Here is a 27,263-nt window from a genome sequence, read left to right as displayed (position 1 = left end):
TCACTGTTGTTTGGCCTCTGTTTGTGGAGCATCCCCGTCAGGCGGGAGGCCGATCTTTACCTGGCTTTCCAGTTGGCTGAGCCGCTGTTTCACTGTCATCTGGGTGGCACTGTACTCAGCCAGGAGCCGTGCAAACCTGGTCTGCAGGGTGTCCAGGAAGGACTCCAGGTGCTCCACGTTCTCCTCGATGTCCTGGGGGTCCGCCCCGGCCTTGGCCAGTTCCTCGTCGATCAGGTTGTCCTTCATCAGGATCTGCCGCCCCTTCTCCTCCAGCGCCTTCTTGGCCTCAGGGTATTCAGTGAGAGCCTCCATCAGATAGTCCTTGGAGAGGCAGAACAGGTCCGAGTAACCGATGCTCCTGATGTTGGCCGTCCTGCGGTTCCCCGACTTGCTCCCCTTGATGTTCAAGATGCTGATCTCCCCAAAGTAACTCCCATCGCTGAGGACCACGAACTGGGTGATCCCATCCTCGGCCACCACAGCCAGCTTGCCCTCCTTGATGATATACCTCTCCCTCCCTATGTCCCCCTTCTTGCAGATATAAGCCCCGGGGCTGAACACCGCAGGCCGCAGCTTTAGCACCAGCTCCACCAGCAGCCCCGCCTCACAGTCCTGGAAGATGTGGACCTTCCTCAGAGTGTCCAGGTGCACATTGATGGCGATCTCGGCCCTCAGCTTGTCGGGGAGGCTCTTGAGCACCTCCTTCTCATCCACCGTCTTCTTGTTGGCCCACAGGTAGTCGAACCACCGGATCACCCGTGTCTCCAAGTCCTTGGTCACCTTGCGGAATTGCATGTACTGCTTGACGGAGTCGCTCTTGGCCTGGAACTCAGCCCGCGAAGCGTTCATGTGCGAGATCATGGAGCCCACATTGCCCACAATGGTGGCAAAAATCAGGACACCCACCAGGAAGTCGAGGACCACAAAAAGATACTCCTCATCTCTCCCGGGGGGTGGGGTCTTGCCGATGGTGGTCAGGGTCAAGGTAGACCAGTAGAGACTGTAAATGTACTTCCTGGAGAGGCGCCCATACTCTGGGTTTGAGATGTTTGGGTAGACCCAGGAGTCGGTCCCAAAACCAATGAACTTGGAAATGGCAAAGTAGATGCAGGTATTCCAGTGGATGATGATGAGGATGTACAAGACCAAGTTCCCAATCCTGAACATGTTGGGGTAGTTGGTCCTCGTCTCTGTGCGGTCAAAGAACTTGAAGAGCCGGGTCAACTTCAGTAGGCGGTTGAACCTCAGTTCTGGGTAGTTCATGCCCAGCTTAAAATAAGCCAGGTCCGTGGGGACCAGGGACAACATGTCCAGCTTGAAGTGCAAGGTCTTTGTGTAGTGCTTCCACAGCCGGTTGGCATCCGTAACCATCAAGCCTTGTTCCAGGAAGCCTGATGAAGAAGATAGATCACGTGGGCAACAAAGAGGCCTTTTTATGACCATGGCCCGCAGAAAGGTATCTCACCTCAAGACCACACAAAACGTGGTTATACATATATAAAAGGAACAATTTCCACAAACCACACATACCATTACTACAGGAAATGCACTCTGGTATTTTCTATTCAATGATCTAATCTATTTTATTCAATTAAAAACATAGATCAGTTAGGTAAATTTGAATGTGGATTGGGTATTTGATGGTAGTGAGGAATGCTTATTAAATTTTCAGAGATAAGTGGAAGTTATACTTAAAAAATGGGCCCCTAGTTAAGGTTACATGCTAACATGGTTACTGTCTGAGATTTGCCTTAAAAAACTCCATCCAAGAACAGGGAGTGGGAGGATAAATGAAAAAAGATGAGCAAAATGTTGATAACATTTGGAGCTGGGTAAGGGTATGTGGGGATTCATAATACTACTGTCTCAGTTTTGTATATGTTTGAAAATATTAACAACAAAAAATTTGAGGGCTTCCCTGGTGGTGCAGTTGTTAAGAATCTGCCTGTCAATGCAAGGGACATGAGTTCGAGCCCTGGTCCAGGAAGATCCCACATGCTGCGGAGCAACTAAGCCCGTGCGCCCTAGAGCCTGTGAGCCACAACTACTGAGCCCGGGTGCCACAACTACTGAAGCCTGCACGCCCAGAGCCCATGCTCCGCAACGTGAGAAGCCACCGCAATGAGAAGCCCACGCACCGCAACGAAGAGTAGCCCCCGCTCGATGCAACTAGACAAAGCCTGCGCATAGCAATGAAGACTGAACGCAGCCAAAAATAAATAAAATAAATAAATTTATGAAAAAAAAATTGAAAACACTGGTCATGGCCTAGCAAACTGACTTTACCAGTCACTGATGGGGCATGACCCGTCTTTTTGTTTTTTATTTATATTTATTTATTTATTTTTTAACTCTATTTATTTATGGCTGCATTGGGTCTTTGTTGTGGTGCATGGGCTTCTCGTTGCGGTGGCTTCTCTTCTTGTGGAGCACGGGCTCTAGGCGTGCAGACTTCAGTAGTTGCAGCATACAGGCTCAGTAGTTTTGGCTCACAGGCTCTGGAGCACAGGCTCAGTTGTTGCGGTGCACGGGCTTAGTTGCTCTGTGGCATGTGGGATCTTCCCGGACCAGGGCTCGAACCCGTGTCCCCTTCATTGGCAGGCGGATTCTTAACCACTGTGCCACCAGGGAAGTCTCGCAACCTATCTTTTTAAAACCTTGCCCAGGAGCACAGTGGTTCTCCTTCCTGGTTGCACATTACTGTCACCCAGGGGGCTCTGAAAACACATGAAGCCTGGGACCCACCCTGGTCTGGAGATGGGCTGGACCTTGGGAGTCGTGAGGTGTTATTACTGGTGAAATCCGCCAAATAGGCCATGACCTGCCGTCTCCCTTTGTCCCTCTCTCCCTTCCTTTCCCTCCCTCCCTCTTTCTTCCTTTCTTTCTTTCATTTTCAAACATGCACAGAGTAGAGAGACTAATATAACAAATGCCTTTTAGATTTGGGTGAGCAACAGCACCACACCAAGGGCTCTGTAAGTCACAGAGCTGGACCTGTCCCCAGACTTTGGTCCCATAGGTCTGGGGCACCTCTAACAACTTTCAGGTGACGCTGCTGGTCCAGGGCCACACTTCGAGGGCTAGACAAAGGTAGGATTGCCCCCTCTGTGAAAAGCAAACAACAAGTTTGTTGTCACATGTTAGGGACACCTGGCTTCCCAGCTCCCCATCCCCTATTTGTTTGGTTACACTTGTGTTTATTGAGTGCCTAGATCATTACATTGCACTCGTGTGCCTTGGGACTCCTCAACACCTCCTTAATAATCTTGTCTCAATTCTGAAGATTTTTTCTCCTGGAGTATGATCCATGGCCTCTTGGTGTCTGTGCCCAACTGTTCCCCTCTCTCGCCCAGCCTTCTGCTGAATCTTAGATTGCCAAGGACAGTACCAAGCACAAAAAGGGGTGGGGTCAATGTCTGAGTGAGGGCTGCCTGTCCCACTGAAGCCTGATTGAAGCAGGGAGTCCCCCCAGCGAGTCGGCCACCCATGGGGCTCTTGCATCTCCACAGGCTCATGTAACCATGGAGTGGCAGGCCACCAGGACTGGCCAAGTCACCCAGGCAAGCCTCAAGCTGTGTTCTTGAGATCTTCTAGGTTATGATGCAGGGCACTAATTCTGGAGGCGGGGGGGGGCACCCATCTGGCCTGCTGGGTGGTGACTGTGGCCTTTGGGCTGGCCACTCAGCATCTCTGGGCCCCAGTTTCTAAAGTAGTAAGATGGAGATAATCATGCCCACACTTCTTGTCTTCTGCAGCAGTTCCCATGAGAAAACAAGACATGCTTGGAATGCTTTGTACACCATGAAGCCACCCTGAGGTTTTCCTGTGATCCACTGGTTTTTATATCCACAACCATGGCACAGTTTTTAGTTTAAAAATCTTGGAAATGACAAGCAGGGCCTCCACCAGCTTATGTGATGCATTTGTGCAAATCAGAAAAAGGAGACCCAAGGAGGCACAGCTTGGAGACTGAGGCATGGGTGGGGCTTTAGCCCCCACTCACAACTAGAGGTGATCTTGTTACCGACTGGGGTCCTTGGACTCTTTAATCAATAGAAATTGATAAGAGTCCAGATGAGGAATTCAGGCCTTTATTGGGACTCATGCTGCAGCACAAGGGAGCAAAAACAGTAACAGGTGGCCTTGCTCGCTCCCTGAGGGGCGGGGGCGAGCTTGTCCCTTAAAGGATATGGGGGTGGATTGGTGGGTTGGGCTGGAGGTGTGGCTTAGGTGGTCTGCACATGCATGTAGTTATTTTTAGTCCTTTACAGATTCTTTGTGTCCTGTTGCTAGAGGAGACGTTTGTCTAGCGGCAAGTGCAAGCACTCTGGTAGAGGGTCCCAGGTCCCAGCCTGTCTTAATCTGAAGGAAGTCATATTCCCTCTAGGCCCTGTTTTAGATTTTAGTTCTGAAACTAATATACTTTTAGTATATTACACCTCCTCTAAAAGCCATGGGGTAACATGCCCTGGCTCCTCTGACTGTCCAAGAAGAGGAACTCCAAGGGCTACTACCACTCTGGATCTCCCTGAACCTGCCCTGTGGCCCCCAGGTGGCCCCCGAATCACGCTGTGGGGTCTGCGGCCCTGGGCCCACTCACCTGTCTGGGCTCGGACCAGCACATCGAAGCCATAGAGGAAGTCGGCTGAGTAGTCCAAGACCAGCCAAAGCATCAGGTACTCAGACTGAAGCTCATCAAAACAGGCCCTAAACAAGTGTGAGAAGGGGCAGGTGTGTAGTGGGGGGGGGAACCAAGGCGGGCAGCAGCTCTGTGCTACAAACCTGGGGTCAGCTCATCCCGCTAACAGCCCAGCCCACAGGGTTGCACCCCGTCATCAGCATCCCAGCCCCGATGAGGGGACCCAGGCTCTCAGAAGCTTTTCTGTCTCAAGGTCACCGAGCTCCTAAGAAGAGCTGGGATTGACCCCAAAGAGTGGGCCCTGTTGCCTCGCAGCAGTAGCGACAAGACTGCTCCCGTCCCCCGGCCGGGGGGCAGTTTACCCAGGCCTCAGATGAAGGGGCTGAGAACTTGCCCTTTCTGGGGCCTTTAAATGCCAACAAAGATATAACAATTTCTGGGAGATCAACAACAGAACAAGCCACATCTACCCCCACAAATTAGCAGTTTGGGAGCACCCCGAGGCCCCGGCTGCCCTCACAAGAGCAGCAGCTCACCCTGCACCCCAACCGGCTCAGAAAACCCAAAGCCCACAGCCGACAGCCTGAGAACGCTGCCTGGCGCCTGCATCCCTGCCCTGCAGGTCAGCTCAGGAGTGACCCAGCCCCTCCCACTTCCCCTCAGAAGAGCAACAGCTCGCCCTTGCATCTTCCTCCTGCGACCCCATTAAGGAGGCTCCAAGGTGCCAGGACCATGGTTTTGATCTCAAAGCCAGGCCTCCACCAGTGTTTCAGGGAACCCAGGAGGAACTGAGGCACATGCAGCTGGATGGTGGCTGCCAGGGACTCAGAGCTCTGTGTTGAGGCCCCGCCCCACGCCCCTACCTGCAAACGAGCAGACACCAGTTGTAGAAGATGGGCACGGCGATGATGGTCAGCCAGTGATAGTACATGTTGTTGGAGGGGTCCACCACGATGGTGTCCTTCTTCTTTCTGGGAACACCGACACACAAGCAGCACAGTGCGTTGGAAGACCACAGCTTTGGAAAGGCTTAGAGACCTGGCCTAGCTTAGAGACCCCAGGGCAACTGCGGGCTGCAGCTAGAGATGGCTTCCCAGATAGGGTGCTGTCAGTCCCAGGGGGTCACATGGGTGTCCCTGTATGGGTGCCCCCACCCAGGCTGGGAGCAGGGCAGACTCCAAAGGACTTCTCTCCCAGCTCAGCGCCCCAGGAAGCCACCGGTGACTACAAAACCACAGTGATGACATTCCCATGTCCTGGGGTATCATCCATACCCTTCAGGATGCCAAGGAGGAAAAGGGAGCACGGTGATGTTGGAACCATCTCGGGGAGCTCTGTGAAAATGCCGACTCCCAGGCCCAGCCAGACCCCTCCAGGACTGGGGCCTGGAAATGTGCATTTAATCACTGCCCTGGGTGGTTCTGAGACAGCGCTTCTCTGGACTGAACTTGGGAGCTTGGGAGCCCGGAGCTCTCCCTTGGGAATGTGCTCTCTCCACCTCACTAACTGCAATTGTGCAGATGTTCTAAAGACATTTCCTGCCTCTCCACCAAAAACCACCAACCTGGGAATCATCGAGGTTATGTCAGCCAACACTGAATGGAAGAAATAGCTTAGGGTGCTTTCGGTGTTTATTTTCAGGATTTTCGGAGGACTGGAATTTATAGGCAGTACTGGAGATCTTTCTTTGGGCCCACGCGTCTCCTCCCCCACCCCATCTGCCCCCCATGCCCGCCTAGGCCTGCAGAGCTGCTCCCACACCCCGGAGGAGACCCTCAGTTGCCTTTCTGCTTTCACCTCAACTCAGCAAGTCCAAGATCAGCTGCTGATTGACAGGGCTTTGGACGTTCCCAACACTCATTGCCACTGGGTTTGGATTAAAGTTTGTGAATATAGTGTTTTCTAGTGCCCAGGAAAAGGGCTCCGCGTACCCCACTGTGTGGACGGCCACCTTGTGGGCAAACAGAATGCCCAAGGGGAGGGCACCGGAGCAGGCTCCCAGGGAAGCCCCGAACTGCTCACCTGAGGCTGCAGACAAACCTGCCTACCTACAAGCCCTCCTTTGGGTTCCCCGACTTTCCCTGCAGAACAAGACCCTCACGTGATCTCAGCAGGCCTGATCCCTGCCTGAGACCAACTCCTTTTCTGTAGCCCTAAGCAGCCCTCTCTCCAGGGCTGACCCTAAGGCCTGACGGCATCTCTCTCCTCCCCAGGGCCAGGGCCGGGTGGTGTGGAACCAGGCTTGCTGTGACCATGGAACCCCCTCTTTGGGGGAAGTTTCTCTCAGTACTTACTCCTCCTTTTTTGGGTTTTCCTTTTTCTCTTCCTTTTTTTCTTTCTCCTTTTTCGCCTTGTCACTGGATGACACAGGGTGACATTTAGCAATTTTCATATACCAAGGTCATTACCACGGGGAGAGGGTAGGCCACAGTGACACAGGGGAGAGGGCGTGGTGCAGGAAACCAATCTTTCCAGCACACTGGGATGAAATGAGGTTGTTGATTTCATGAATAATATCATTATTATTATTCCTGAAGGGTGAGGGTACCACCTCCACTGAAGTATCCATTGTATACATTGAAATGTACACAATGGTTCAGTCTAATATTCTACAATTTCTGACCTATTTCCGTGAGTCCCTAGAAAGTCACAAGCAGCTTGAGACTGGAAACTTTTGAGGTAATGGGAAATAAACCCAAATCCACACCTTTAGGGTGGAAAAGTCACTCAGAGTTTTGGGAATCACATGGAACGCTCTTTGTTCTGAGGAAAGGGGGCGGCCTTTCCGTTGTTCTGGGGTCACATGAAAACCTGGCCCTCGATGGGAAAGCCAGGGGACAGAAAGGGAGCGAGACCCTTAGGGAGGCAGAGGTGTGCTGTGCAGCAGCAAGTCTTCAAGTCGTCTGAGGCAAATGCAGCCACGCTCAGACGCTACCAGACTTTGCTGGATGTGGCATTACAGGTGGGGCCTCGCCCTCCTGTCTGCATCAGCAGGAAGGGCCTGTAAGGGCAGATGTTTCCTCAACACACAGCTTTACTCTGCTTCCCCTTCTTTATTGCATGTCTTTTATGCGCTGGACACAGTTACAAGGGTTACCTATTAACGGTTAGAGTAGTTCTGCAAGGCACGCATTTTGCCCACTGAACAGCCGAGGAAACAAAAGTGGAGGGTAAAAGACCCTGCCTGCCTCAGGGCACCCCCGGAATCACCCGCAGGCCCTTCTGATTCCCCTGTTCCTTTCCCTGGAGGAAGGAAGGGCTGAGAAATAAGTGTCTGCTAATTAAACACTCGTTGAAAAGGATCAATGCACTTTACACAGCACTTCCCCAGGAAATAATCAACGATGTGTGCAAACATGCATACAGAAGAATCATCACCACCATTATTTCTAATAGTCACAGCATAAACAATCTAATCATACAACAGAGGAAATTCTTCATCAACCACAGAATTCTACGAGGCCACTTACAACGAGGTTGTGGAAGAATATTCAGTGACAGGGGAAAATGTTCCTCAGATTTTGCTAAGTTAAAAAGTAGACTACAGGGCTTCCCTGGTGGCGCAGTGGTTGAGAATCTGCCTGCCAGTGCAGGGGACACGGGTTCGAGCCCTGGTCTGGGAAGATCCCACATGCCGTGGAGCAACTGGGCCCGTGAGCCACAATTGCTGAGCCTGCGCGTCTGGAGCCTGTGCTCCGCAACAGGAGGGGCCGCGATAGTGAGAGGCCCACGCACCGCGATGAGGAGTGGCCCCCGCTTGCCGCAACTAGAGAAAGCCCTAGCACAGAAACGAAGACCCAACACAGCCATAAATAAATAAATAAATAAATAAAAATTAAAAAAAAAAAAAAAAAAAAAGTAGACTACAAAAGATTTTCTAATAATAGCTGTACTAGTTTTCTATTGCTGCCAGAACAAATTACCACAGACTTAGTGGCTTAAAACAGCCCAAATGTATGATCTTGCAGATCTGTAGGTCAGAGGTCTGGGGTCTCTTCGAAGTCAAGGTGTCGGCAGGGCTGTAATACTTTCTGAAGACGCTAGGGAAGAATCTGTTTCCTGCTCACTTGGATTGTTTGCAGAATTCAGTTCTTTGCAATTATAGGACCAATATCTTCATTTTCTTGCTGGCTGCAAGCTGAGGACATTCCCAGCTTTTAGGGGCTGCTGCATCCTTGGTTCATGGCGCCCTTCCTCCATCTTCAAAGCCGGCAACAGCGGGTTGAGTCCTTCTCAAGATGCCATCTCTCTGCAGCTGGGAAACGTTCTCCACTTTTAAGGATGCATGTGATTCGACTGGGTCCACCTTGATAAGCCAGGATAATCTCCCCATCTCAAGGTCCTTAAACTTCATCACATCTGCAAAGTCCCTTTTGCCGTGTAGGGTAACATAGTCACAGGATGTGGGGATTAGCATATGGGCACCTCCGGGCTACCTACTACAGTCTTCACTGCCCCTCAAAGATTTCCTTGCATCCCATGTGCAAAATGACTTCACCCCCATTCCAAGATCCCCCAGCCTCATCCCATTAGAGCATCAACTCAGAGTCCAAAATTATCATCTAAGTCTCATCAGTTCAGAAGTCCCAAATCTCATCATCTAAATCAGGTGTGTGTGGACTCGGTGTGAATCATTTGAGACACAAGTCCTCCCTACCTGTGGAACTAAAGAAACGAATCATCTCCATAAACACAATGCAGGAGCAGGCATAGGACACCAGATGTAGATATTCTAGTTCAACAAGGGAGAAGATGGGAGGACAAAAGGAGTCAGTGGTTCCAAGTGATTTCGAAATCCAGCAGGGCCATCGGCCAGTATGTTTCAAGGCCTGAGAATAAACCTCTATAGCTCATGGCTCCGCCCTCAGTCATCCTTCCTTTTTCATGAAAGGTAGCACCTGTTTGTAGCTGAGTAGTTTATCAGCCTGCTTTCTGCATCTAGAATTTAGAGGTCTAACAGTTTTCCTTCATTCTGTACTGTTTCTATCCTTCAGGTCCAAGCTGGCAGCATTTCTGCTGCCATAAAATCTTCTAGAACTTAATGGGTCATGTATACCAGAGGGATCCGCTCCACTAGACAGAGGCTCATCCACAGATCTTTCTGAGAAATCTCTTCTCTATTTTTGGCTTCTGTTGAAATGAGCCATGGTTCACACCCTCGGTCTCTTCAGAGGGTTTTTTATGTGACTGAATACTCAGAACTTTTGATCTCTGAGTTATTAGCAAAAGTTCAGCCGCATCCTCAGCTTTTTCCTGAAGGCATGCTTTCCTGACAGTGAGTTTTTAAAACTTATCATCTTTTGCCATTTGAGCAGGCTGAGAACTTCCCAAATCATCAAGTCTTGTTTCCTTTTCATTTATCAGTTCTTCCCTCAATTTCTTTCTTAAGTTTTACCATAAACAGCAAGAATAAACCAGGCTGCACCCTCAATACCTTTGCTTAGAAATGTCCTCAGCTAAATATTCAAGCTCGTTGCATACGAATTCTGCTTCCCCCATACTTGTGGGACATAATCCCGCTAAGCTTTTTGCCCCTGAACAACAAGAATCCCCTTTCCTTCAGGTTCTAATAGCCTGCCCCTCACTTCCTTATGAGCCCTCACCAGCAGCACCCCTGAAGTCCAGATTTCTACTAATAGTCTGTTTCAATCATTTAGGTATTAAGTATGTAGGCAACTTAGGTTTTTCTCTGTAATGCTCCCCATTTTTCCTTCTGAACCCTCACTGGTAGAGGTTTTTTTTCTGATGATTGTTCCCCATTCTTTTATATCTTTATTGGAGTATAATTGCTTTACAATGTTGTGTTAGTTTCTGCTGTACAACAAAGTGAATCAGCTATGTATATACATATATCCCCATATCCCCTCCCTCTTGAGCCTCCCTCCCACCCTCCCTATTCCACCCCTCTAGGTCGTCACAAAGCATCGAGCTGATCTCCCTGTGCTACTGGTAGAGTCTTTAACATTCATATTTCTTTTAACAACCTGTTCAAAGCAATCTAGGCTTTTTAAAAAAAAACATGCTCCTTAAAATTCTTCTAGATCTTGCCTAGGGTCAATTCCGAAGCCACTTCCACATTTTAGGTATTTGTTACAGCAGCACTCCACCTCTGGGATCGAAAGTTGTGTTATTGGTTTTCTACTGTTGCCATAACAAATTACCACAAGTGTAGTATCTTAGAACAACCCAAATTTATTCTCTTACAGTTCTGGAGATTGGAAGTCATATAATCTGACTGGATGAAAATCAAGGTGCCCTCAGGCTGTGTTCCTTTTTGGAGGCTCTGGGGAGAATCTGTTTCCTGCTCACTGGGATTGCAGGCAGAATTCAGTTCCTTGAAGCTCAGGACCAAGGTCCCTGTTTTCCTGCTGGCTGTAGATGGAGGGCTATCCCTGGCTTTTGGAGCCTGCTGCATCCGTGGCTCATGCCTCCCTCCCTGCTTCCTCCATCTTCAAAGCCAGCAACGACAGGACGGCCCCACTCACACTGTGAATCTCTCCTCCTTCCGTCTCATATCTCTGACTCACTCTCCTACCTCCTGCTTCTGCTTTTAAGAACTCATGTGATTACATTGGGCCCACCTGGATAATCCAGGATAATCTCTCCATCTGCAGGTCCTTAAATTCAATCACATTTGCAAAGTCTCCTTTGTCATGTAAAATCATCTACTCACAGGTTCCAGGGATTAGGATGGAAACATTTTTGGTGAGGTTGTGGTAGTGAAATTACTCTGCTTCCCACAGTAGTCAATATTGATTGATCATTTACTACGTACCAGGCACTGTTGTAAGCACTTCACATGTATTAGAACAGTTAGTCTTAACACAACTCTGTAAGACGTCAATTACAATCCCTATTTCATAAGTCGGGAATGTGATGCACAGAGAGGTCAGGTAACTTGCTCAAGGTCACAAAGCTCTTAGGTGGTTGAGTTGGGATGCAAATGCTCTTAACCAGTACATATATTAAACATATTGCATCTGTCTATGTATCTGTGTATCTATGTATGTATGTATCTATCTATTCAATATATATGCCTAGAGAAAACTTGGAGGGATATTTGCCAACATGTGAAGAGGGGTTGTCTCTGATAATGGGGTTCAACTGCTAACATAAAGTGTACTTTTTTATGGGTGTATGCTCGTGGGTGCTTTTCTGTGTTTTATAAGTTTTTGACAATGAGCATATTAATAAACTAAGAACAAAAGTTGTTAGAATCTTTAAATGAGAGGAGCAAGGACACTCACCCATCCTCTGTTCTCTTGAATCTACTGGTCTTTCTGCAGCTGAAGTCTTAATGTCAAGACACCAGCAGAGGGCGCTGCCCACAAGCTTATCGGGCACACTTAGCCCTGCTGGGAGTTTAATTACACCAGGCTCTGCCACCCTTGTTCAGGATTTGTGGCCCCAAGTTACAAGCCTTGGACTTTCCTCTGGCTACCAACCTGCTGAGGGCCTAGGGAAGACCCCGTGCCATCCAGCTGTGTCCCGGAATCCACCCAGCACTGCCCCAGGGGACCTACACAGAGCTACAAAACGAGGCTGGTTTTGGCTGAGAACAGATTGATCGGGAGAAAGAAATTTTCAGAACCCATGGGACTAAGTGAAAATGCTAGAAATGTGGTGGAATAATGGGGGAAGGTGTCCATAAGAATTACTTCTGTATCTTTGTACCCAGGTGGCTCCATTTGGGGGCAGCCCCCAATTTTGTCCCTCAGTCCTTGGCTGCAGTGTGGACCCACGATACGAGCCCATCTGAAAAGATTTATAAGAACCTGATGTAGCTGACGGTATCCACACCATCCTTGCCCACATCCCAGCCCCAGGATGGAGAAGCCTGGAGACCCACCCACAAGACCTCTACCCCTGGTTTCTGGTGCCCTGAGCCTTTGCCTGACTGTGGGACTCAACACCAGGTTTCCAAGGGCAACAAACACATATCACAGTAGCTGTCATTTTGCAGATTAAATCATTTCATTTTTCTTGACTGTTGGCATTTGGGTCTCTGGATTTGATGTCCCAATTTATGTAAACAAAATGCAACTAAGGGGGAGAAGATGGGGGAGGGATCAACTGGGAGTTTGGGATTAGCAGATGCAAACTATTATATATAGGATGGATAAACAACAAGGTCCTACTGTATAGCACAGGGAACTATATTCAATATCCTGTGATAAACCATAATGGAAAAGAATCTGAAAAAGAATATATGTATGTGTAATTGAATCACTTTGCTGTATTCCAGAAACTAACACAACATTGTAAACTCACTTCAATTAAAAAAATACATTTAAAAAACAAACAAAAAAGCCCCAAAATGCAACTAAGGTTCACGGAGGGAAATGGAAAGAAGTTCTATCAGAAGAACAAAGGGAAATAACAAGAAAAAGCCTCGGCACAGTTCTCAGTCAGTTGGAATTTCTTGGCTGATATTGATGGTTTTCCCCTAAGCTCCAACTGAGAACCCCTCCTCTACCTACCCCCACGGTGTTCCAAAAAGGAAGGCTGGAGAACGGGGCACACACGCACACGTGTTCACACACAAATATGGTCACACACATACGCACACTGTCTGCTTGGGCTCTTGGGTGATGTTGCCAGAATCACACATCAAACTGCTCTGCCAGCTCAGCATCGGGTGGTAGGAAGGAATTACAGTGGGTCACGGTTTCAAGAGGCTAATCTCCGGAACTATTTAAATTTCCTCTTTCCACTGTCCTGATCATGTCCTCCACATTGGCCTGAATTGGCCTTAAGACAAGGGCACTTCACTGGCACACAGGAGCTTGAGGATGTAGAATGGAAAGTGCATTCCCATCATGAAGGAGATTATCCACTGCTCTGTAAAGGGACTCCAGCTTTGCATCTTCAGATACATAGCAACAGAGGTGTTAGCACTGAAAATGTTTACCGATCCAACCCCTTCGCTTTCTAGATAAGAACAATGAGAGACACAGAGATAAAATGACCTGCCCAAAGAAGTCACACAGACCAGGTCCCTCTCCCCATTTGTCCACGGGGATGGGTTTCCAACGGAAGGAGCAGGATTCTAGAATGGTCTGGTGGGGTTTGGGGGAAGTAGCAGTACAAAGCTGGGGTGTCTACAGGGAGGCGGTTGGCCGCAGGGAGCAGGAGGTAGCAGAGGTACTCACTCCTTCTCTGAGTTGTTGCAGGCATTGGTGTTGCTTCTGGCCAGGGGCCAGTCACTGCGGGGAGGTAAAGAGAGCACAGCATGGGAATCTGAACTCAAGTCCAATTGCTGGGGACCCCTTGCCCCCAGGCGGTTATTCTGGGACTCCCATCCCCTGTCTCACGGGCCTTTCCACACAGCTTGAACAGAGGGAATTGTTGTTGTCAGGGACAGACATTTTTTTGTGACTAGTTAGTGCTGGTGAAGGGGAGAGGATGAACACTTGGGTAAACTGAGGCTTCTGAATAAGTGAGGATTAACTCTTTGAATCCCATCCAGCATCCTAGCCTCGATTCCTCTCAATGTCCTCCAGTTTTAGCATGTGCCAGGCAGTGGGCCAGGTGCTATGGGGAGGCACAGAGACCACCCGGCGTGGCGCCTGCCCTCGGGTGCTCCTGGGTGAACAGGCCAAGCTCCTTGGACCAGAATGGACATAGTTAGCAGCAGCAGCAACTTGCTGCCCCCTCTGCAGAGACGTGGCTGTCACAGGGCCCTTCCCTTGGAAACCCCATCACAGGGGCCGCTTCCAGTTCTCAGGGCAAAAAATGGACTCTGGGCAGAGCTGCCCCAGGTTTCAGTCCATCCTCCCCCTTCCCCTGCCCCACGTTCATCTTACAACTTCAGGGCCCGCCACCCCGGATCTATGTGGGAATCTGGTAGAAGGTGGGTGCTGGTTTCACAACCCAGCACGTTTATTATACTTGGTGGTGTTCTTTAGGAAAAGGCGTGATCTCCCTGAGCTCACCTGCCAGTTCGCATCTTTGACAGCTGGTTTTAGAAAGCCAGCCTGGCCTCACAGGGCTAGAGGGCAGCTTGCCTGTCTGTGGTGACTGCAGACCATTCACAGGACAGGAGACCCCAGGGCCCAGAGCCAGGCGCTGGTGACACTCCAGCCTGACTCTCCAGGCACCTGTTCTATGATGTTGAACATCCAGCCAAATGCCTTTTTGGTACTTCTGCTCATCCTTCCCAAGCCTCCCTCTCCCCATCCAGGATGTGGCTCTAACTGCTTGTTTCAGGATTGGTTCGGATCATCTAAAAATCCCCTGGGGAATCAAAACTGTGAGATTATGGAGGAAAGTTTAGCTCTCTGGGGTGCAGCTGCCCGTGAGCTGCACCATAATCTCATTGGGCCAAACCCACAGGAGAACTAAGACCCATCTCTGCATAAACTTTGCTTTGCTGATGGGACTTGGCCTTGAAAATTCAAAGTCTTCTTCCCCCAGGAAGCCTCCCTGATTGATCTGCTCCCATCCTGCACCTTTGCATTCACCTGCCCACTCTGAACCTTCCAGCAAGTGACCAGGCATTGGTGGCATAGTTGGGACCTGGTTCTGATGGGGTCAACCCTCCGTTAATCTGGTCACATAGGGAAATGGGCAGAGTCCAATGTTCATCTCCATGAGTCTAAAGTTGTGGAGAAGAAGTTTGATCAATTAAGCCAAGGAAGTCTTTGCTTGCCTAAAAGGAACTGAACCAGCCTGGCTGGCTTGCTAGCAAACCTCCTTTCCTCCCCCACTCTTTCCTCCTCCTCCTCCTCCTTCTCCACCCTCCCTTCTTCCTTAGCTGCCATCCCTCCTGTCTTTCTGGCTCAGCAGCGAACAGCATGTGGGCCTCGTGGTCCTGGTGCTCCCTCACAGCCTGGGATGCCCGGCCCTGGGAACCTGGGATGGCCCTGCACACATCCAGCCAGCACCCAGGCCCTCCACAGTCCCCTTCCCACAGCCCGGGGAGCCCGAGGGTTTATAGTCCAAGCTCATGGGAAATGGGAGCCTGAGAACGCTGCTCCACTGGGCCTCCGCCTCTCAGCCAGAGATTCTCACACCTTTCCCCAGCAGAGAAGACTAACGTAGGTCTCCTAATGTCTCTGGCAAGACATTTCTTTGAACTCTCATATTTTATCTTAAATACGCTTGTACATCTTGTACATTTTGCAATGCACTGCATAACCTATAATAAACATAACCCCCACCCCAAATCTGGAAATAAAATCGAAGCTCCAGAAAGAGTCATCTGTTTCCCCTGAGGCTTCATGGCCTTTACTCCCCAGGGGCTTTCTTTGCCTTTTCGAGGGGCCCAACCGAGCCCTTCTGTTCCTTTGACTCCAAAACAGACAGCATTTTCTCTAGCAAATTATATAGGGACTGTCTGTTCTGCAACAATCATGCTGCTTTTTTCACACTTTACGTCTTCTAAACCCTGGCATAACCTAGAGAATTCAGCCAAAAGATCTTTTTCAAGCCCCTTTTTCCTTAAAACAGGTTCTGAGCAAGTGTCCTCCTGTTTGTGAGTCTGAGAGGAGGTCTGCTTCCCCTAAACGTGTTACCTCTTCTCCCCCAACTGGCCCAAGGGTCCTAAAGAGACCCTCTGCTGTTCAGCGACAATGGATTCAACCCACGGTCGCCCAGTGGTCTCCCCGCCCACCAGAGGCTGGGGTGACTTCTCAAGAACATGAGAAGAGGGGGAGGGGAGGCAGCAGCTCTGTGCGGGGGGGCAGGGGGATTGGGGTGTGAGTCCAGCCCCTGCAGACTTCTCTACTTGCAGGCACCAGACAGCGCCAGCCCCAAGCTCCCCGGCGGCAGGGGGCCGTGCACGGTGCTCAGAGCCCTTGTTCTGCAGACCCTTCTCCTACCAAAAAGCAAACACTCTCCCCATCCCCCACCCTACTCCCACCCACTGCGCTCCCCATGGCTCTTAAACCAACCTGGGGCGACGACGGTTCCCCTTGAAAGTTCTAACCAACCTTTGGACCTTATCCCCAGAAGAATGTACGTATACCCATCCATAAAATTGTGGGTACCGTCTAGGTACTCCCTGAGGTTCGTGGTACAAGAGCCCCAGTTTTTTAGCAAGGTGGGTCACAGTGCAAGGTGAGTAGGATGAGGGTCCTTTGGCGGAGAGATGGGTGAGGCTAACGTCCCCGGGTGCGATTCTGAGAGCACCAACTCCAGGGGGCGCTAGCGGGAGCTCCGCGGAGGACAGGGTCAGCCGCCCATGAGGCTGGGGCCTCTGGTTAAAGGGTTTCCGCTCCCGCAGGGCTTCTTGGGCTCGTGTGGAGACTTCTAGAGCATGCAGTGTTCCCCCAGGACAGACCCCTTCTTCAGGGAACAGCTGAGGGACTGGTGCTCCCGGCCACCCTTGTGGGGGGGGATCCACGCTGCACGGAAGGAGCAGCAGGTGCTTCCCTCCCCGTCTGGGGCAGGCAGCCCCGCCTCCCTTACCTTCTCCCTCTGTCTGGCGACCCCTGGCTGCCCGCGTTGGACTGGACATGGCTTTCGCGGCTGGACACCTCCTTGAGCTCAGCTCCACGGAAACGCTCCAGTAAAGAGTTAGGCCTCTGGTCCTCGTGGCGTAAGTGCCTGGCGGCCCAGACGCGCAGCGAGATGATGAGGCGTGACAACCTGGAAGGGCACAGACCCGCAGCGAGGGCGAAGCGGAAGGAAATGGAAGTCCCCTCCCAGAGGGCTGGGGCAGGGGCAGAGATGCCGGCAGGATGTGGGTCCCAGGGCCGGGCTCAGGTTTGCACGCCACCCCCTGCCCCCACTCGCCAGAGCCTTTTCTTCCCTCCACCTCTGCCACCTGGGACGGAGCTTCCTCCATAAGGGATGTTTCTTCATTATGGCTTTATCCCTATAACACCTGGACTCCATCAAAGGCATGATCCTGCCAATGGGCCATTAGCAAGCTTTTCTGCTCATCTTTCCTTCTGCCCCATGTAGAGCTCTTTGTTATGACTGGTAAGCATAGGAACAGTAAAAAATACAATTTCCAAATAGTGATAAAATTCAGAGCAAGGTATAAAGGAACAAGCACCCAGATACAACCTAGGTTCTTTCCCCAACCCTTGTCCTATGAGTTGCTTTTCATACAAACTCTTATTTTCTCCCCAGCCCTGTGCAGAAGTTCCTTTGCAACGTGCCCTGACCTCTATCCTGGAGCGGACGCCACCTGGGCCTCAAGCACCTGAGACCAGGCAGTCCACACGCCCAGAGCTCATCTTAGCTTCAGTTTTCTGTAAAAAAGCTTCCCTCAGCCCTGCCTCTTGCTTCCCCGTCTCAGCCAGGAGGGAACGGAAAGACAGACTCAACTGTTTCTTGGCGTTCAGCTTTCCTGACTTGGCACCCACTGTGCATGCCACTGTCCCCAAGAAATCAGTTCTGAGCAACCTGGCATGGAGTCATGAATTGTCACGTACCTTGATCCCCATCACACACTTGTGACCATAGCCTAAGGGAATAAGTTGAAGTGAGGGAACATCCCATGAACAGAGATGCTTACAGTGGCTGCTGCAGATGAACGGCAAGGTGCCTGCCCAGCCTAACCTCTCTGCTCTGACACTCCCCACACCCATGTCCTCCCTCTGCTGAGGGGGAGAAGCAAGGTCATACTCCCCGGAGCTCCAGCCTCAGCCAGCAGGCTCAGGGATGGACGACTGACCCACAGAGAGTCACTCAAGCCTCTGAACTAAAAACCACTCCAAGATGGGGTTCGGTGTTTCAACTCAGGATCATATGGTAAAGGCTGTTTTCGGCCTGTGCCTGCTGAGGTGTGAGCAGAGAAAGCCAGAAACATAGGAGGCACGCAGGAAAAAAGCACACAGATCATGAAATGCTGCTAGAGAAACGAGAGAGGGAAGGCAGCTGCTTCCCCACGGCCCCTTATTAGCCCCACTGGCTCCGTTCCCACAAGGTGGCCTGGATCTTAGCTTATACCAGCCCCTGCCCCAGCCCTACCCTTTTCATTTGAGCTAGTTGAAGGTGTTCTCTAACTTACGATCAACAGGCCTTTTATTAGTAAGACATTTTATTAGTAAGACAAAAAACACTGGAAATCACTTAAATGCCCAGCTATAAGTGGCTAGTGAAATAAATAATCCTCCACAATGAAAAACATGAAGAATAACTAGATAAATTAATTTTTTTGCAATACTCTTAAGCAAAACCTGTAGAACACATGACTGTATGAAACTCTGACTTTGGTTAAAAAAAAAAAAAAAATCAGTGGAAGGAAATAATGAGCCCAACATTTGTTGAGCGCCCGTCGTGAGGCAGCACTGGGCTCTGCCGCAGCCCTCATGTTACTAGATGCATCTTTAGATGAGACGTGAAAGGTGAAATGACTTCCTCCAGGTGGTACAGCTACTGAAGCCGGAGGACATATGTCATCAGAAGGGAGACAGAGCTCGGAGCCTAGTTAATCTTTCAAATACTTTTGCGAGGACGTAAGCTATGAAGTCTAGACCCATACGAGTGAGGACCTGCCAGGGGCTATTTCCGACAGAGCCACGACTGCCCTCCGTGTGCCACCGTGATCCACCCAACGGTCTCCCACGGCTGGCTGATCTTTCTTCTGAATTCTTTTCTGAAACTTCTCTGGTTGGCTTTTTTTTCCTGAATTCTTCCAGAATTGAGCAAGTAACTCAATCACTTTTTATGAGAGCAATTTCAGATAAAGGCAGTTTTTCTTAGACTTTTCTGAGCTCAGAACACCTGACCCAAGAGGAAATGACTCCCTGATAGATTTCTGACTCCGCTTCTCCTGCCCCTTTCTTCTCCAAATCTGCAACCCTACCCTCAACCACCATTTCTTCCTGAGACTTATCTACCTTCTTTCTGCCTTCGTCTGCCCTTTCCCAAGGTGAGGGCTGAGACCGGCCGGTTACCTGGCAGGCCCCTGGCTGCTGAAGGAGCTTCGCTTGGATTCAGCCAGTCCTCTGGTCTCCATGGTGATGCCTTCTTGCAGTTCTGACGGTGTCTCCTCACATGGCAAGTGGGTCCTAGGAAATCAAATATGCAGCAAGCGAAATTGATTTCAAGCTCATCCTTGACATTGATTTCCAACCTCTTGGACACGTTGAGGACTGAGATGGCCAGATGCCCTGCTTAAAGAGGAAAGCTGCTGTCACAGATCCTCAGCCCAGAGCTCCCCACTTCAGTTCATACTCCAGCAGGAGCCAGCAGGTCCTGGCTTTCAGGAGAAAGTGGCCTTTCCTTTATGACAAGGAGGCTACTGCCCATAGCCCAGGTGAAAAGGGCAAGCCAGCAGCAAATGGTCCTTATTAGAGCACTGGGGGCGGGGGGGAGGTCCCGGGACTGCATGTGGAGCCAGAGCAGCTGTTTCCATGCAAGGATTCCAGAACAAGGATTTTGGTTCAGACACATCTCTGCACACTGAAATCCTATCTCCTAAAGTCAGATCAAGTGCCACCTCCTTTAAGAGGTCTTCCCTTGCCCTCTGTCATAGTGTGTAGGTACTGCAGGAGCCCACTGGTTAAGAGGAAGGTCCGGCAATATTGTAAGGAACTGGCCTAGCCCTCCACATGCATTTGTGTAGTGCTTTCAAATGAAAATCCATTTCTGCTGTGCCCTTTTGCCAAGCCCTAACCCGTGTCCCCTGTAATGCAGGGGGAAGGGGGGCGGGGACCTCGCCTGTGCAGTTCAGGGCGAAAAGCAACAGCACCCACAGGACAGGTGTCCACAGCTCAGTCTGAGCATCAGCAGAGCCCCGTGTTTGTTGAACTTCCTGGAATAAGACCTCTCTGCTGGGGCGTAATTTTCCTTTCTTTCCCTTTCTTTTAAAACTTCCTAGGGCTGAAGTTTGATCAGCCTGATTAAAAGCCATCCAGGCATTGGCCTCCAGGGATTTGCACTTCATTCTAAGAGTCTTGAAGAGCCCAGGCAAGACAAATTAATTCGATCACGTGACCTATTCCAGCCTAATCGGCCTTCTTAACAAGGTGGCAACACGGTTGAAGAGGCAAGCAAGAATTAATGTCTGGGTAAAGGCTTTATCTCTCCCCAGTGAGTGATTCGAAGTCAGAATCCCGTATCTCAGCCACCGAGCTGCTGCCTCTTCCTTTCTGCAACCTCCCTGCCATCTCCAGCATGGGGAGCTCACTACCATTCCATGGCTCCTCCAGGTCTTCTCTGCACAGCCCTGATTGCCAGCAGGTTCTTCTCTCCCTCAGCTTCCCCATATCGAGGATACACTTTTTTTTTTTTTTTTTTTTGCTGGAACCACATGGAGTCGGGCAACTTCATCTTCTAAAAGACCGCCTTCCATGAAGGGACAGCTCTCACACCTGTGCTGCCTCGTTTTTCCAGGCTAGACGCATCAGCTCACCCAGCCTTTCCTCATCAGGTTCAAGTCTCTTCCCTGTCATGGTCATTCTCCTGTGAGCAGGTTCCTGTATTCTTGCCTGACTGGGCACAGAGACTGAGAACCACCTTGCGGTTACTGGAGCCCAAGACGTGCTTTTGGTTCCCCATAACCAGCTACCATCATGCAAAACCCAATGTCTTATAACATGTGCTGCTGCTAAGCCAGAAGGCCCTGTCTTATGCATGTACAATTGATTTGTTGGAAATAAGTATTGGACTCTCCCATTTATCTGAGCCACTTGATGTTTTGGGACCCTTGGTATGCAGGGTCCTCCCAACCCCGTCTCATTCACAGATGTGATACCCAAAGTATATGCCATTTATTGACTGCTTGCTATATGTCAGCCACATACATTTTATCACTTAATCCACATAAAAACTGTATAAGAGAGGAAACTGAGGTTCAGAGAGGTTAAGTAACTTCCCCAAGGTCACATAGCCAAGCGGCAAAGCTGAGATTTGTATGCCATTCCATCTCATTTCAAAGCGTGCTCTCACCTACTCCATGAATCTGCCTTCTGTATTTTCATATATGGCACTGATTAAAGCAAAAGTTGAATAGGACACGGCTGAGAGCTGAGCCCTGTGGCATGCCACTAGAGACATGGCTCTGATTCCCCTGGCTGCACTAATGTGGGCATGGCTTTTTTATTTCCAAATCGCCTAACTGAATTCTCTACACTCATAAGAGACCACTCACAGCTCATCCTTATACATATGAGAGACCCCACCAGAGGCCCTGCTGCAGTTAGGAAGCTACAATACCCTTGCGCTTCTAATATTCTGCGTACTACAAAGGTGGGAATGCATGTTGCAAGGCACCCGGGTCAGTTACAGGAGGAGGAGGAGGCAGGGGGACAAGTGAGTCCATCTCTCCAGTGCCTGGATCCTAGCAGCTGGCATGCTTGGGGGTGGGGAGTTGGAGTGCGGGCAGCAACTAACAGCTGGGTCTCTAGCTCTGCCACAGAACGTGTGCCCGGAAGATCTAGAGGCAACCCCCAGGACGAGGTGTTCTGTCCCCACCAGCAGCTCCCTCCTCAGGGAGCTCTAGGCACCAAGCAGGCGGCCCAGCATTTCTGCCTAGTCTGGTTTCGTTCATTGTGGGGGGCAGGGGGGGCACATCCTGAGACCAGATTTATTTGCATCAGCAGCAAAGGACTCAATGCCCATGACATCAGGGCTTGTGGGTGGGTGAGGAGGGCAGAATTCACCCCAGATTTCAAAGCAGGCCTGTAGCTGGCAGCAGTGAGAGCTACTGCGAGTGGCCTGGACCTTTGACACCTACGTGAAGGGGAGGCGGCGTAGTGGGGAGCCCAGAGGCCTGGGTTCGAATCCCTACCCCAGCACCTATTTTTTTTTTTTTTTTTTAATTAATTAATTAATTTATTTATTTATTTTTGGCTGCGTTGGGTCTTCGGTGCTGCACGCGGGCTTTCTCTAGTTGCGGCGAGCGGGGGCCACTCTTCGTTGCGGTGCTCAGTCTTCTCATTGCGGTGGCTTCTCTTGTTGCGGAGCACGGGCTCTAGGAGCACAGGCTTCAGTAGTTGTGGCGCACGGGCTTCGTTGCTCCGTGGCATGTGGGATCCTCCCGGGCCAGGGATCAAACCCGTGTCCCCTGCATTGGCAGGCGGATTCTTAACCACTGCGCCACCAGGGAAGCCCCCCAGCACCTATTAACTAAGTGCACTGTGGGCTGGTCACTTACCCTCCCTGAGTTTAATTTTCCTGGTCTTCGAAAAGAAAACAAAGGAAAAATTGATTTCATATTGATTTAAGTATTGGTCAAACACCCAAGTCCAGAAAGGCACATTTAGCTGTGAAGAATAGGAAGGGTCTTATACGATGTAAGTTCAAGGGACCCAAGGGGCCTTTTCTTCTTGATGCATCTCCCCGCTTGTTTCTTGATGCCCAGAGTTCTACCCTGCTGTCTTTCTTCTAGCTCCATAGTCTCTACCCTCGTTAAATGCCGGGGGGTATTTAAATAGCAAACCCAATTAGTTACTCCTCAGAGAAACTGATTTTACAAGGTAGATGGAAGGGGAGATTGGCTAGGAGGAGAGGAACCAAATGTCTGAGGTGATATTTTGTGTCCCCAAGGACACACAGGTACTGCCAAAAGGGAGAAACTTCTGGCAATCAGTGCAAGATCAGGGATCCAGAACCTCCCAAGGAAATACAGAGGCAGGAGAGAGTGCGGGCCAGGTACCGTCCCGCCGGGAGCTGGCTCAGGACTCGACAGGCTTCGGTCTCTGTAAAACAAGCAGATCAGGCCAGGACAACCTGAAGTTGCCTTCTACCCGCAGACTCCGGTTCTCCGTGGTGATGATGCCTTTGCAGGAAGAAGCCCCGTGAAATTAGTAACTAGCAAGATCAAGGGCAACTGGTGAAACAAAATGAAGTGACTGTTTTGAACGACAAGGTCATTTTCAACCTGTAAAGCTCATCTTCTGAGTTTATTTATACAGAGGAATTAATGTCCACAAGGTGAAGCTTTTTCGTCACTAGGAGGGAGCAGAGGTTCTCATCAGAACGGGAACTGGTGATTAACTTTGTGCTCTGTGGATCTGGTGTCTTCTTCCAGTGACTTTGGGGACATAAGAGGAAACAGAAGTGGCCTTTTGGAACAAAGGTGGAGAAAATGATACCTTATTTTACTTTTCCTGCTCTCAAGCCCTGAGGAACTAGAGTGATGGGCAGGTACTGCCCCGGCCACATGTCACCAGGGAACTGAAGTCACTGCATTTTTGTCTTGGGTCCTGGGGAAGCAGGTTGAAAATGGTTTTCTTTTGTGGTAATTGCTTTGGGCTCTGTTCAGGGTGAAGCATGAAGAAGTCTCCTTCTCTGTAGGACACAACCCCTTATGCCCAAAAGCTCACCTAAAATAGCTACACTAGGAGATTGATCTGGGGTTTGGGGTGCCCTCGGTCCTAGCTGCAATTCTCTGTGGCAGACTCTGAAGTCTTTCTCTATTGCATTATCTGCAAAAATATGCCAGACAGCTCTCAAATAACTGAGTCAACCAAACAGATCTAAATAGAAAAAGCAAAATTCAAGACATTTTTATTTCTGGTCTTTTCAAGGTGTAAACTTAATTTTTTTGTTCAAAGGAAACATTTTCATCCTTCCTTATGACTCTTCACTAGGAAAATGGGCCCAATGATTTAAAAAGAGAAACAGAAACCTGGGTCTCTAATTTGGTGAAAGACCTGGGAGGCGGGATGTCTCAGGGGTCGGGGAAATGATACTCCCCGCTTTGGGGGGCACTCAGCAAAGGACCACACCATTGCATATGTTCCCAGCACAGCTGCGTGATATCATTGAGGAAAAAGAGTGATTAATATTTAAGGACACACATTCATAATTATTTCTCCCAAAAGTTTTCTAAAAGGATTGGAATTTCAAGGCAAAGATCTACGATTTGTTCAAACACCATTTCCTCCCTGCAAATAGTGATTTGCAACTTTAAAAAGTTTATGTGAATGTGTCAGAGTCCTTTGCTCAAATCAATCTTACAGGGAAAACTAGTCTGTGAATCGACAGATGTTGGGCTGCTCTGGGAAGCAGGGGAGGGCTCTGGACCCAGCCTTCCGGCCCAAGGCTGCTCCCCCCAGCCTGAACTCCTATTCTCAATCTTTGGTGATGCTAAGGAGCCATTCTGGAAACTTCTGTCTGTTAACCCACTCCTGCCTCCATGAGATAATGCTTCTCATGAAGGAAGCATTTTTCCTCTCTCTCCTTTTGAAACCTCTCAAGTGTTTCCACGGGATTCTGTACTAATCTGTCAACAAGCTTTTACCACGTATGTAGCTGGGCACGGCCCCAAGTGGAGCTCACTGAGACTCGGCTAGTGGTCAGGCTGAGACAGCCTGATGTGGGCACAGGCAGGAAATGGCCCGTTCCAGACGTCGGGACAGCTGGGGCCATCTGAGGTCAGAGGAGGTGAAGAAGGCTTCAGCTGGGACGCCAGAGAAGGCCCATAGGAGGGGCAGCATCTCCAAGACCGCCAGTGAGCACCGACTAAGCGCTCACTGCGTGGCAGGGGCTGTGCCCCAAGCTTTAGCCTGTTTTACCCTCATTTCTGCCCTGAGGTCAGTACTAGTCCATTTTGCAGATGAGAAAACTGAGGTTTGGAGCTGTTGACCGGCTTTTCAGAGCCACTTTTCAAACCCGGCAGTCTGACCCCGAGCCTGTGCTGTTGGTCACCACGCTGGCCTGGGGATGGGGGTGGGGAGAGGGGAGGGCATTTGCTCACCCGTGAGATCGCAGAGTACTGTCCAAGAGCATCACTTCAGAGTGCTGGCTGTGTGGACAACCTATCCCCGGAGTGTGCATGGACCCAGTGTGAGCCCACAGCGAGGCTCTCGGAAGCCAGAGGTTCTTGAACAGCCCGCAAGCCAGACGGAGCTTGTCAGCCACCGGCCGAGGCAGAGCCAGGATGAGTCGGGCAGAGCTGGCTCATGGTGGTGTCGGGTCAAGCAGGCATTCTGGGCAGGAGCCCCAGCCCACTCGCCAGGCCTGCCTTCTCCTGACTGTCTCACTGGGAGGAGCCAGACTGAGACCCTAGGGAGTCTGGAAGCTCCACGAGATGCTCTGGTTTTGTCCCACTCGAGGCAAAAGGAAGCGATGGGGAAAAGTTCCATTTGCTTCAAATTCTTCTAGATCCTAACAGCTTCTTCCTTCTCCATTGGGCCCAAGATCCCAGGAGCCTGATGCTGCCCAGGGAGCCTGACTTCCTGCTGTGCTCCATGCTTGGGACTTTTCTCCCCTCTACCGCAATCCTCTTTGAAGCCCCTCTTCAGGGGGTTTTATTAGCTCAGATGTGGGAAAGAAACTATTAATGCACGCCGAAGTTTTAATAGCAGATAACTGTCCTAATAGTGTTCCTCTTCCTTTTAAATAAGGGCAATGCCTTAACCTAAAGGAAGGAGTCCTCAGTTGTGGAACACAAGTATTGACAGTCGGCCAGTTAGGAGGGAGAAATCTGAGTAGGGTGAGAATTTCTGATGCCCCTGAGTCTATCAAATTTCCTGGGTCCGAGCACCAACTTAAAAGAGTTGGAGGGAATATCTGTTGCCATGCTTTGAGATTTCCTTCCTTTGCCTGAATCCCAGAAGGTGGAGGTCCAAAGACTACGTAAGTTTGCAAAGATAGGGAAATTGCTGTCTATCACTTATTAGCAGAGTTGCTAAGGAGCTGCGACAAAGCACCTAAACGTAGAAAAAACCAAATGTGCATTTGAGAGAGGAAGTGACATATATAAGTTAGTGAGGAGAAACGACAGAGGAGGGCCTAGTGCCAGGGATGCTAGGATTGAGGGACTGTCATTGCACTTTTGGCCGTCAGATAATATGCAGTTTTCATGGGAGGGAGATTTTAAGTGTTACATATGTGAGACAAAAATAACATAAATATTGGAAATAAAGCTTCTTCTGGTTCAACTCAATCATCTCACTGAGAATTTAAGAAACATAAAAATGTAAGTCCATTTGCACCAAATAGATACTCTCCCATTTCCCATTTCCCAATGCTGCTCCATTTTGCAATTGAAGAAACTGAGGCATGGAAGGGTTAGTGAGTTTCCCCAGGTCTACTAGTAAGTTAGGAACAGGGGTAGAAGTAGAACTCAAGGCCCCAGGTTTCCATGTGGCTGCCTGTGTCGGGATGTCATTGATGGGGCCGATGGCTTTGCTGGCAAGGCAAGGCCCACTCCCCCCAGGTACACGAGCACGGCTGAGTCCTGGCCTTCTCCTGGAAGTGAGGGACAGTGCACCTCATCTGTACTCCACCCCAGTGCCCAGGGCAGTGGCTGGTGCACAGAGCCCGATAAATGTTTGATGTATACAAGGGAAAGTGTGGCAGTTTGGGGACATTTTTACAGTAGAATTTAATCTGCTGCATATGAATCTTCATTTTCTTGCCTTCTAGAAAAAACGTTACAAAAGTTATGTAACTTTTGGAGCCTCATTCTCCCACATCTCTAAAATGAGAATAAAAACTACTTCAGTGTGGGTTGTGAGGAGTAAGGGACATGGAAAATGAAGTTAGAAGGAGTGCTGTGAACAGACCCCACCCTCCAACCTGTGCTTGCCCACAGGCTAAGGCAGTCTTTCCCCCAGGTCTAGATCAGCTATGGAAATAACCTGTTCCAGGCATGAAGTTAAAAGCCCATCCTACCTGCTGAGGCCGTTCTCAATGCGATCGAGATCTCCGTGGTCCTTACCGCGAGGTGGTGAGCCCTGGAAGGGTGGGAGTATTGGGTGCTAATCTTGGCCAT

General features: G+C 50.0%; 1 protein-coding gene across 1 annotated transcript; it reads right to left on the bottom strand.

Annotated features, from left to right (window-relative positions):
- Positions 1-27,263, bottom strand: CNGA3 (cyclic nucleotide gated channel subunit alpha 3). Its single transcript, XM_061211208.1, is given in 9 exon segments — positions 1-1,391; positions 4,601-4,707; positions 5,503-5,610; positions 6,934-6,996; positions 13,792-13,845; positions 17,051-17,230; positions 19,492-19,605; positions 27,164-27,197; positions 27,200-27,263. Coding segments are annotated over 9 exon segments (2,115 nt in total).

Source organism: Eubalaena glacialis, chromosome 14 (genome assembly GCF_028564815.1).
Source record: "Eubalaena glacialis isolate mEubGla1 chromosome 14, mEubGla1.1.hap2.+ XY, whole genome shotgun sequence".
In the NCBI taxonomy this organism is placed as follows: Eukaryota; Metazoa; Chordata; class Mammalia; order Artiodactyla; family Balaenidae; genus Eubalaena; species Eubalaena glacialis.
Note: the sequence above shows the minus strand (reverse complement) of the source record. Positions and strands in the feature narration are given on the sequence as shown.